This window comes from Oncorhynchus keta, chromosome 19 (assembly GCF_023373465.1).
Source record: "Oncorhynchus keta strain PuntledgeMale-10-30-2019 chromosome 19, Oket_V2, whole genome shotgun sequence".
In the NCBI taxonomy this organism is placed as follows: Eukaryota; Metazoa; Chordata; class Actinopteri; order Salmoniformes; family Salmonidae; genus Oncorhynchus; species Oncorhynchus keta.
Window position 1 is genome coordinate 22,597,541 of NC_068439.1, and position 11,554 is coordinate 22,609,094.

Consider the following 11,554-nt stretch of genomic DNA (forward strand, 5'->3'; position numbering starts at 1 on the left):
AATAGGCTCCTGAGTGCCGCAGCAGTCTAAGACACTGCATCTCAGTGCTAGAGGCGTTACTACAGACCCTGGTTCAATCCCGGGCTGTATCACAACCGTCCGTGATCGGTAGTCGCATAGGGCGGCGCACAATTGTCCCAGCGTCGTCCGGGTTAGGGGAAGGCTTGGACAAGGTAGGCTGTCACTGTAAAATAAGAATTTGTTCTTACTGACTTGCCCAGTTAATTTGATTTATTTATCATGACTACAACATTCATAATATGAAGTACCTATTTATTTCATTTTGTTGTTACTCATCTATGCGGAACTTTGTTATTTAGATTTTGGGTTTGGACAACATTGTGATATGAATAGAAAAGTATAGAAATGCATCTTTTTTACTTAAAATGATTTAGACAATAAGAGAGAACAATGTGTCATGTTTACATGTGGTGTGTTTCGTTGTTTTGTTCGTGTGATATGTGTTGTAAATTAAAACAAAAACTCCACCATACAATCAAACATTATCAAATGCTTTAATAACAGTTAACAAAATTTAACATCACACATTTTCGCATTCAAAAGCACATCAATGTTTCCCATATTTGGCACCATCATCTCATGGTCTTCATGTTCTAATACTTTACAAGGTCAAATACAAACATAAAAGCAGAGATCTACTGAATGATCAAACAGCTTAGAATTCTGGACGCTTTGACCAAGCGTACAAAACGGACTGTTGACATCAGTCAGTGTGTATCCTGATGACGACAACATGAAACACCAGGTAGGGTTCAAGGTGTTTTTATGTTGGATGGGACAAACATGTGCAGGCAGGCAGGGGTGGAGGCTGGAGGGGGACTGAGTTGGTCCTATCCCATAGACAAACATACATTCACCAATCATGTTACACATCAATCATGGGTTGGTCCAACTGGTGGAAGCTGTGGCTAATTCAACCAGTGTGGTGCTATTCATCGCATTGCTTAAGAAAGCCCACTCAAGTATTCAATGGTCTGGGTAGGTCCTGTTTAAGGTTGGGTGGGTGGTGACCGGAGAGGATGTGAGGGGCTAGGAGGGCAGTAAGGATAGCTGAACCTTCCCTACTAGGAAAATCCCCCTTGTAACAAATAACACCAATGCGTTTTATTGGCATTGTATCCCATCCCAGCACAACGATGTCTAGGTCCATATTCTACACATGGCTCTCAGGACCAGCGTGTGTGCGATCAACTATAGATTTAGTCTTCATGAGCTTTCCCTTTGGGTTTCTCTTCCTCGTCGTAAGACAGTCCATATTCATTCATTCTGGTCTTATCAACAGGATACAGCCTTAGGAGAGAAAAGGAGTGGGAAAAGATTGTTGTAAACAAATTGACAGTCAATCTGAGGATATTCTGTTCTTCATTGGAGGTAGTGTTACAAATTAATAATTTGACAAACTGCAACAGTCAATTTAGAGAAACTGCAGTGTGTGTGTGCCTTACCATCTCTGGTACAAGTAGACGAGGAAGACCACATCATCCCTGAAGCAGGCTAGCCGGTGGGAGGTGGGCATCGTGATGATGAAGGCAAATATGTCATCGATGAAGGTGTTGAACGCCTGGGGATGTAATAAATATAAACTTCCATTATCAACATCCTTCAGTTTCATTGTCATCCACTTATTCTGATGTCTTTGTCTGATAGATTTATGTATGCTTCAATGCAACAATTACTACACATACCGGTAAACATACTATAATTGTCCTTTAATCATTAAACTATTTCCAAGACATCTAACATTTAGTGTAAAACCAGAAAAATTCTCAAATAAATACACTATATTATCCACTCACTTTATACATGAATGCTTTCCAGGGTAGATGTGCCACAGACTTAAACTGTTGAAACAAGAGAATAATCGATATGGACACCAGCATCATGAATAATATAACAGAAGACATGTGCACTAGTACTTAGTATAATGGAACTGACCTTGTAGTTAACAAAGAGTTGAGGTAGCATGAAGAGGAATCCAAAAGCGTACACTCCTGTCAAAAAAGGAACCATCAAAGTCCATCAAGTAAATCTAGCTTTCAAAAGTAATAGAATAATATTGCGTGTATACATTTTTATGTATGGAAACCCCAGTGGAAAAAGTTAATTAAAGCAAATCATGCTGGCCTCAGGATAAGATCAATGACCTTACCATTCACTAAACTGTTGATGATCCAAGAGTACCAACTATCAAACAGAAAGCAGAGGAGACATTATTACACATTCAAACACACACCGTGTAGTAGACCAACATTTAGAGGCTCACATTAGGATTTGGAAATGCAACCCAGGCCCGCACAGATTCTTTTTCTGGACCGATTTGTTTGTCAAAATCAATTGGAGGTCATAAAAAGGGCACTTTTTTCAAAATACAGCACATTTGGAAAGTATTCAGACACCTTCCCCTTTTCCACATTTTGTTACATTACAGCCTTATTCTAAAATACCCCACAACGACAAAGCGAAAACAGGGTTTTAGAAATCTTTGCAAATGTATTCAAAGACAAAAACAGAAATACCTGATTTACATAAGTATTCAGACCTTTTGCTATGAGACTCAACATTGAGCTCAGGTGCATCCTGTTTCCATTTATCATCCTTAAGATGCTTCTAAAACTTGATTGGAGTACACCTGTAGTAAATTCTATCGTTTCGACATGAATTGGAAAGGCACACACCTGTCTATATAAGGTCCCACAGTTGACAGTAAATGTCAGAGCAAAAACCAAGCCATGAGGTCGAAGGAATTGTCCGTGGAGCTCGGAGCCAGGATTGTGTCGACGCACAGATCTGGGGAAGGGTACCAAAAAATGTCTGCAGCATTGAAGGTCCCCAAGAACACAATGGCCTCCATCATTCTTAAATTGAACAAGTTTGAAACCACCAAGACTCTTCCTTGAGCTGGCCGCCCGGCCAAACTGACCAATCAGGGGAGAAGGGCCTTGGTCAGGGAGGTGACCAAGAATCCGATGGTCACTCCACTGTTCCTCTGTGGAGATGGGAGAACCTTCCAGAAGGACAACCATCTCTGCAACACTCCACCAACCAAGCCAGAATGAAGCCACTCCTCAGTAAAAGGCACATGACAGCCCGCTTGGAGTTTGCCAAAAGGCACCTAAAGACTCTCAGACAATGAGAAACAACATTCTCTGGTCTGATGAAACCAATATTTAATTATTTGGCCTGAATGCCAAGTGTCACATTTGCAGGAAACCTGGCACCATCCTTATGGTGAAGTATGGTGATGGCAGCATCATTATGCTGTGGTGATGGTTTTCAGCGGCAGGACGTGCAAGACTAGTCAGGATCGAGGGAAAGATGAATGGAGCAAAGTATGGGGAGATCCTTGATGAAAATCTGCTCCAGAGCGCTCAGGACCTAAGACTGGGGTGAAGGTTCACCTTCCAACAGGACAAAGATCCCAAGCACACAGCCAAGACAAGGCAGGAGTGGCTTCGGGACAAGTCTCTGAATGTCCTTGAGTGGCCAAGCCAGAGCCCGGACTTGAACATCTCTGGAGAGACCTGAAAATAGCTTTATAGTGACACTCCCCTCTCAACCTGACACGAGTTTGAGAGGCTCTGCAGAGAAGAATGGGAGAAACTCACCAAATACAGGTGTGCCAAGCTTGTAGCGTCATACCCAAAAAGACTCGAGGCTGTAATCGCTGCCAAAGGTGCTTCAACAAAGTACTGAGTAAAGGGTCTGAATACTTGTGTAAAATGTGATAGTTTTTTTTTTTTTAACCTTTATTTAACCAGGCAAGTCAGTTAAGAACATATTCTTATTTTCAATGACGGTGGGTTAACTGCCTGTTCAGGGGCAGAACGACAGATTTGTACCTTGTCAGCTCGGGGGTTTGAACTCACAACCTTCCGGTTACTAGTCCAACGCTCTAACCACTAGGCTACGCTGCCGCCCCTTATATTCTTAATACATTTCCAAAGATTTCTACAAACCTGTTTTTGCTTTGTCATTATTGAGTAGTGTGTGTAGATGGATTAAATGTTGGGTTTTTTTCATCAATTTTTAGAATTAAGGTAACATAACAAAATGTGGAAATGTCAAGGGGTCCATTAAAATGTCTACATACTTTCTATCAGGTATTAGATGTTGTATTAGTGTAGCCTGGGGTTGTTTCCCCCCCCAAAATAATAATCCCCCCTCCCCCAGAAAAGTACTACAGTTGCCCATCATTCTAATACAGGGTTCCCCAACTGGCCTGCGGGTGGTTTAATTTGACCAGCCGGTCAAAAAATACAAAATTTAGATAAATAAAAAATCAGCCTGCGACTGAATCTAGTTGATGATCCCTGCTGCGGTAGATCCAACTGTTAATATCCACACAATAATGTTATAGCCTACCTTTTGTATCTCAAAAAAACTAAGGCATAAACAGCTCCTCCAATACACATTGGGTAGAGTAAATACGAGAGGTACTTCATTGCCTGGGAAGAGAAGAACATTGTAAACAAAATCAAATTGATGCAATTCATGACAATACTACTGTATACAAATTGAGGAGAAAGGAACAAATATTCTGTTTGGCGTTTTTTTAAAATGGACAAGTCTCACCAGAGTATCATACTCTTCAGTCCTTCTCTCTGATTCGTCAGATTTCCCAAACTGTGGGGAGACAAACACTTGATATGCATGTAGAACTAACATAGAACAAATGGAATCGTAAGCAAATCAACTCCGAAAAACCTATCTTTACAAACAAACCAGACTTACTATGAACGTTGGTCTTACACCCTTCCAGATAATCTGTATCTTAAAGGCTTTCTTCACCTTCCACACCTGTAGAGGGAGAGATAAACCAGTGATTTACTAGTCATGGGAGAACACAGTAAAAATCTACAAGGATCTAAACATAGCGGATTAGAGAAACCAGGACATAGAATGAGAGGATTACCAAACCTACAAAGCAGGAAAACATAGATAATCACTGAATAGTGCACCAAGTGCAGAAAACACAAAAATCTCATCTACTCAATCTGAGAAAGGTCAATGCCTGGAAAAATCCAATAGGTCAGATATTATACTAACATGAACAGCAGTAACTTTAAGGAAATACTGTCTGTGTCAAAAATGGCACCCTATTCCCTATGTAGCAGACAACTTGACCAGAGCCCTGAGGTGCAATCCAATAATACAGTATCTCCTTAAGTGTGCACTCGTTCACTACTTCCCACAAATCTAAAAGCATTGGATTGATGGAGGCATCTGCTAGCGGAGTTTCCACCATATTTCTTATACTTGTCATTTCCTTCCAAATAAGTAAAATAGTGAACAAGTGCACACTTTGGGAGGAAGGAGAGTTAATTGGGACATAGCCCTGGTTAAAAGCAGTGGGGAACTACATAGGGAACAGGGTGCCAATTGGGACACAGTCACTGACAGCATGTGTGGAGACGTACCTCAATCAGGGAGCCAATTCCAGCAGGAATGAGGACCAGCAGGCTTGTCTGCTCATCAAACAGGTACATGAAAATCACAATGGTGCTGAAACACCTCCACAGTACTGGAAAAGGACCACAACATAAACAGGTCTAAGAATAGTCCACAATTGGTTATATAGAATTACATATCATCCCACATACAAAGGCGCATATGAAATATTCAATTCCACTGAATAGTCACAACGTTGTGAGAGAGAAATACAAGTTCATATTAGTGACCATTTGGATTATAGCTTTAAACAGAAATGTAGCTGTCAGTGTACTGATGTTCCATATGATGTGTGTTTGGTCCTATAACTGATTGTAACCAAAACATCTGAATTTAGATACATCCACCAATAGACCTACAGGTATCTAACAGTGAAATTCTGGATGACAAACCAGGGCACACAGAGAGATAAGACTATCCATCCATAACAGCCATGGTTGGGCTCAATTCGAGTTGAAGTCAGTCAATTCAAGAAGTGAACTGAAATTCCAAATAAACAATTGAAAAATAATAGCATTTATTTTCAATAATTTATCAATAAACTGAAAAGGAGATGCTATTTACTTCAAAAGTGTTTCAATGTTTTACTTCTAAAATCGAATCACTTCCTGAATTGATTAACTTCCAATTGACCCCGTCCCTGCCTAACAGCATCCTACTGAGAAATCCACCCACCTGCTTTGCTGGACATCCCCACCATGCTTTTCTTCTGCTTCCAGAAGCTGATGTCATTTTTGAAGGCCAGGAAATCGAAGAGGAGCTGCAAAGGATATATGCTTTTAAAATTCAACATGACACAGGAATCATTTAGGCCAGTGATGGGATACTGCCCTTTTGTATAATAAAAAACTTTAAATGTTTTTAGGAAATCAGTTATGGTCTCAACTTCCTGTTGAGAATTAGAATACAGTAGACAAGGTGCAATTTTGAAATGTAGTTGCACAAGATTTTCTCTTGGGGCAACAATATTTTGCTTAGGTCCCCCAAATGCTAGGGCCGGCAAACCCGCATGATGATCTCGGATTTTTTGTGGCCCCCACCCCCATCAAAGTTGTCCACCCCTGATTTAGGCCTGTGAGTCAGAATCATCCATGAAGTGACACTGGTAGACTTTGGTCTTACATGAAAGGCAGCTACAAAGAAGGTAAGGGCTAAGAGGTACAGGTTGGTGTCCACGAATATGCCCTTGATTTCATCTGCGTCTTTCTCAGTGAAGCCTGAAATCACAACAAACAAACCAATTCAATCTCATTGAGATTCAAATCAAATCAAAGTTTATTTGTCACGTGCACCGATTACAGTGAAATGCTTACTTACAGGCTCTAACCAATTGTGCAAAAAATGTGTTATGATGAGGTTTATTGTAGTTCTTGAACTTTGCATGAAAATGTCCCCCATAGAATTATATTTCCATCGTACTACTCACCGAATTGTTGCAGGGAGTAGACGGCATCTTGCATGTGAATCCAGAAGCGGAGTTTCCCGAGGGAGATGGTGTCATAGGAGATAGTGAGAGGCAGTTCAATGCTGGTGCTGTTGATCTCCATCAAGTCCTTCACTCGGTTGCTCAACTCATCCACAAACAGCAGTGGGAGGTACACCATCTTTTTTCCATTTTGAAATCTTGAATACAGTACAACAATCAAGGAAAATCCATCAATGAATTAAGCAATAAGGCACGGGGGGGTGTGGTATATGGCCAATATACCACGACGCACCGCGGAGTGCCTGGATACAGCCAACAGCTGTGGTATATTGGCCATATACCACAAACACCCGAGGTGCCTTATTGCTATTATAAACTGGTTACTAAAGTAAATAGAGCAGTAAAAATAAATGTTTTGTCATACCAGTGGTATACAGTCTCATATACCACGGCTGTCAGCCAATCAGAATTCAGGGCTAGAACCACCTAGTTTATAATAAAGGCTTTGGAACTTAAAGTTGACATTTTTGTATTGTGTATTGTATATTAGTGCCAGGTGTCTATTTGTGAGTGTATGATGAATTTCAATTCTGGATTGTATCGAGTTCTCTCAAACTCTAGGCGGCATTCTGCCTTCTCCCTACAGTTCTCAGCCATTAGCTTTGACCACGACTGTCTCATGAACTACAATCCCCATGCTGTGTTTTAAATTTAGAAGCGTCAATAATAATCACTTGCGATACGGCTTTTCAAAACATATGACACTTATCTTTTTTATCAGCGAGAAAGAATCCTTCAAATAAAAAAAGGTACACTTACTGTAACAATTTTGCACAGAAGCATACAGCTCTATCTGTCGAAACTACACTTCCCGAGTCACGCTGACACACAGGTGTCGGGAGCATGCTAGATAGCTAATTAGCACAGGTGTTCGGTCGCCTCTAGTCTTCCGTCTATTTTCCATAAAAAAGAGCAGTATCATGGAGATATGACATGGCCACGTGGAAACACTAACCCTATCAACGTGTGTATCAATTTAACCTTTTTATTTTTCTTATGATTTCTCGCCGATATAAAAGATAAGGACCTTAAGCATCCTAAACTGTACCGCAAGTGATGCATGTTGATGTTCAGAACGAGCGTCAGGGATCTTAACAAACCCCCTCCCCTAGAGACACCTTTGTCCAATGACTTTTATGTCTAATGTAATGGAAATGAGTGTCATGATCAAGGACTAGTGCTAAGTGTTGTGCTAAGTGTGTACTTACACTTTCAAGTAGCGGTGCACGTCACTGGGCAGGAAGTCCCTGTCGAAGACAAAGTCTTCTGACACCACATTGAGTGTGAGACGGGAGCGCCAGTGAGACACTGGCCGGTCCACTGCAGAGTCACCTCCAGTAGTAGTCTTCCGTTTCAGCTGCTCTGGCTGCACTGGGCACAATAACAACAGATCAGAGAAAAAGACAAGGGAAAAACAAAACAACACTAATGAGAAACGCAGAAAAGGGCAATGGTAAAAACAATAAACTCAGCATGACAGCTTGAAAGACGTACCCCACAGAAACGCATTCCAATGCGAAAGATATTAAAATGTACCAGACTTTTATGTAGACAAACATGAAGAAAAACATATGCTACAAAAGGGACCCTTCAGGATGGTTGATGACAAGGCAAGCCACTGTCTGTGTGCATGGACATACCCTAACAATAAAGACCTTTCAACAGACACCTACGGGTAACTTGCTTTGGAGCTTTTCCATGGCTCTTGTACATTCTGTCTGCATCCCAAATAGCAACCTATTTCCTTCGAGTGACCTACTTTTGACCAGAGCCTATAGTGTACTATTTAGGGAACGCAGCCGTTGTGTGGTGTAATAGTAGTCTGACCTTCGGTGCTTCCTCTCCTGAGATCAGGCTGACCTCCAGTGGTTTGGGTATCATGTAGGTGGTGAGCTGGGTCACCAGGTGCACCTGCCTAGGGTCCTGCCACGGAGAAATGCCTGCCTGGTGCACAAACACCATGGCATACAACGTCCCATTCTTGCGGGTCTTCTTTGGAAGAGACACATTCACTATCCTTTAGGAAAAGGGATACATATAGCAGGGAGAGGTACAACTCTGCAGGTTAAAATAGTCTCTATTTTCTGTTTGTTCAACGTTAATAATTTACTATGAATTTGGGCAGCCGTTTTGGATTACTTGCGTATATGAAGTCCAAGTCGTCCTGCAACTACCCAGAGATCACTGTGTCTACCAAAGTTTCCATAGGTGATCATCCTGCTTACTACAACTGCCATATATACAGCCATATCCTGTCACTGTAAGAAAAGTTGCACCTTTCAAACTTGGACTCCACATCAAAGTCCTCCTCCTTGTGAATGAGGGTGTGTCCACCATCAGCATTGGGTCGTAAAGCAGTGTAGATACTCAGCTGAGAATGGGAGGAAAAAAAACGAAAACACAGCAAATGTTCACACACTTAGCAGTTGCAAAAACGGATTGCACTAAGTTTGCATTCCATCTAGCTAGCTTGCAACGATGCATACCAACCTGCAGTCGTGTTTTTCCTGCCAAATAAGGTTTGAGGCAGTTTTCGAATTTGGGGTTCTCACAAGGCTTGGTGTAAACGATGCCATACATCACCCAGCAAGTGTGCAAAACATACACAACGAACACCCCGACTATGAGCGTCGTGAAAGAGGTCTTCTGAAACATGCTGCCGATTGAGTATAGTCCTTCAAATATGAAATGTGCAAGGCAGATACTGTAGCGACGCTATCCTCCTCTAAACCAAGGAGCGAGAACTAACGCGAAGCCGAAAGAGAATTTAGCTAAAGAAGATTAACGTCAGTTGATGCATTTCTCATACTGAAACGTTAACGTAGCTTGTGGACTGGGCATTGTGGGCACAGCTGTCGGCAGGTGCTAGGCTAACCATGGCTAGCTATCGTTTATCACAGTGTACGTCTCCTCATCTCTTTAACCTATCAAATGCAATGTATCTGAGTAAATATTTGGTGAAATTTTAAATCCCCGAATTCTGCTAATCAGTTTGTCTCTCGAAATCGCAATATCATGTCTATTTTAGCTAAAAGCGTAGTGTCAGCTAGCTTCTTCCGTGATGTATTTCCTGGTTAGACGATGAAGGGAGTATCAAACTGCGGCTGCGCAAATCTGACAATTTGCATACCGACTGAAAATATCTTGGCCAGAAGATGTCACCCACGCTCCATGCGGTGTAGCCCGCTCTTCATTATAATTTCAGTATTTCAAAGTAAACTTTTTACTGTCAGTGCCAGGTCAAAATAAACAGAAGCATAATTTGTGTATTTTTCATGTATTGTACAAACAAATTAAAATATGCCGAAAACAATTAACACAAACCTCTACACTTGAATAAATAAAATATATGTATACTGAACAAAAATACAAATGCAACATGCAACAATTTCAAAATTTTTACTGAGTTACAGATCATATAAGGAAATATGCCATTTGAAATGAATGGATCTATGTATTTCAAATGACTGGGCAGGGGCACAGCCATGGGTGGGCCTGGGAGGGCATAGCCCCACCCACAGTCATTTAGAATACGTTTTTCCAGGTGGCTCGTCCCGCAGGTGAAGACGCTGTATGTCGAGGTCCTGGGTTGGCGTGGTTACACGTGGTCTGCAGTTGTGAGGCCGGTTGGATGTCCTGCCAAATTCTCTAAAACAACATTGGCGGCGGCTTATGGTAGAGAAATTAACATTAAATTCTCTGCCAACTGCTCTGGTAGATTTCCTGCAGTCAGCATGCCAATTGCACGCTCCATCAAAACTTGAGACATCTTTGGTATTGTGTTGTTTGACAAAACTGCACATTTTTGAGTGGTCTTTAATTGTCACCAGCACAAGGTGCACCTGTGTAATGATCATGCTGTTTAATCAGCTTCTTGATATTCCACACCTGTGGATGGATTATCTTGGCAAAGGAGAAATGCTCAGTAACAGGGATGTAAACAAATTTGTGCCCCAAATTTCAAAGAAATAAGCTTTATGTGCGTATGGAACATCTCTGGGATCTTTTATTTAAGCTCATGAAACATGGGACCAACACATTAAATGTTGCATTTCTATTTTTGTTCAGTATAGTTACTAGGTCTACTCAAAGGCATAAGCTATTTGCAACACATTTTGATAAGTGTTGCTCAGAATTTGTTTCACGCTTTGCAATGTGTCGGCCGATGCGCAAAATTGCTCAGTCATTAGACTTACAATGACCAAGAGGTGCCAGTTAGGGAGAAATGTAGTTTATATAGTTGGCTTAATCCCTTGATAAGACATTGAAGAACTACCCAAAAAGTTTTTGTAGACTTACCAAGGGAAGTTGAATATATGGTGCTTCGAAAGAAACTGTGATGAATAGAATGGTGTGGTGAATGGTCAGTTTTAGTCACCTGTCTGGCCTCGAGATCAAACTACCCAGACTTACTCTTTCATCTCTTGTCAGCATCACTGACCTTCTAGAACTTCCATGGTCATTCTTTCAGTTCTATCATCAGTGAGCAATAGGGACGGGAGTGGAAACAAGTGCTTCACCCAACTTCACCCAAAGGTTTGATGTGTGTGTGTGTGAGTGTGCGTGCGTGAGCGCATACGTGTGCCTGCCTGTGCATTC

General features: G+C 41.4%; 1 protein-coding gene across 1 annotated transcript; it reads right to left on the reverse strand.

The window, feature by feature from the left end:
• Positions 1–501: 501 nt before the first annotated feature.
• clptm1l (CLPTM1 like) lies at positions 502–10,059 on the reverse strand. The gene is made up of 16 exons (XM_035792897.2): positions 9,446–10,059; positions 9,232–9,326; positions 8,783–8,972; positions 8,164–8,321; positions 6,896–7,092; positions 6,592–6,686; positions 6,145–6,229; positions 5,439–5,542; positions 4,753–4,818; positions 4,594–4,644; positions 4,384–4,466; positions 2,171–2,205; positions 1,957–2,012; positions 1,818–1,862; positions 1,467–1,582; positions 502–1,311 (listed from the first exon to the last, which is right to left on the reverse strand). The coding sequence occupies exons 1-16, from the start codon at positions 9,608–9,610 to the stop codon at positions 1,221–1,223; spliced, it is 1,632 nt and encodes a 543-aa protein (XP_035648790.1). The 5' UTR covers positions 9,611–10,059; the 3' UTR covers positions 502–1,220.
• Positions 10,060–11,554: the final 1,495 nt, after the last annotated feature.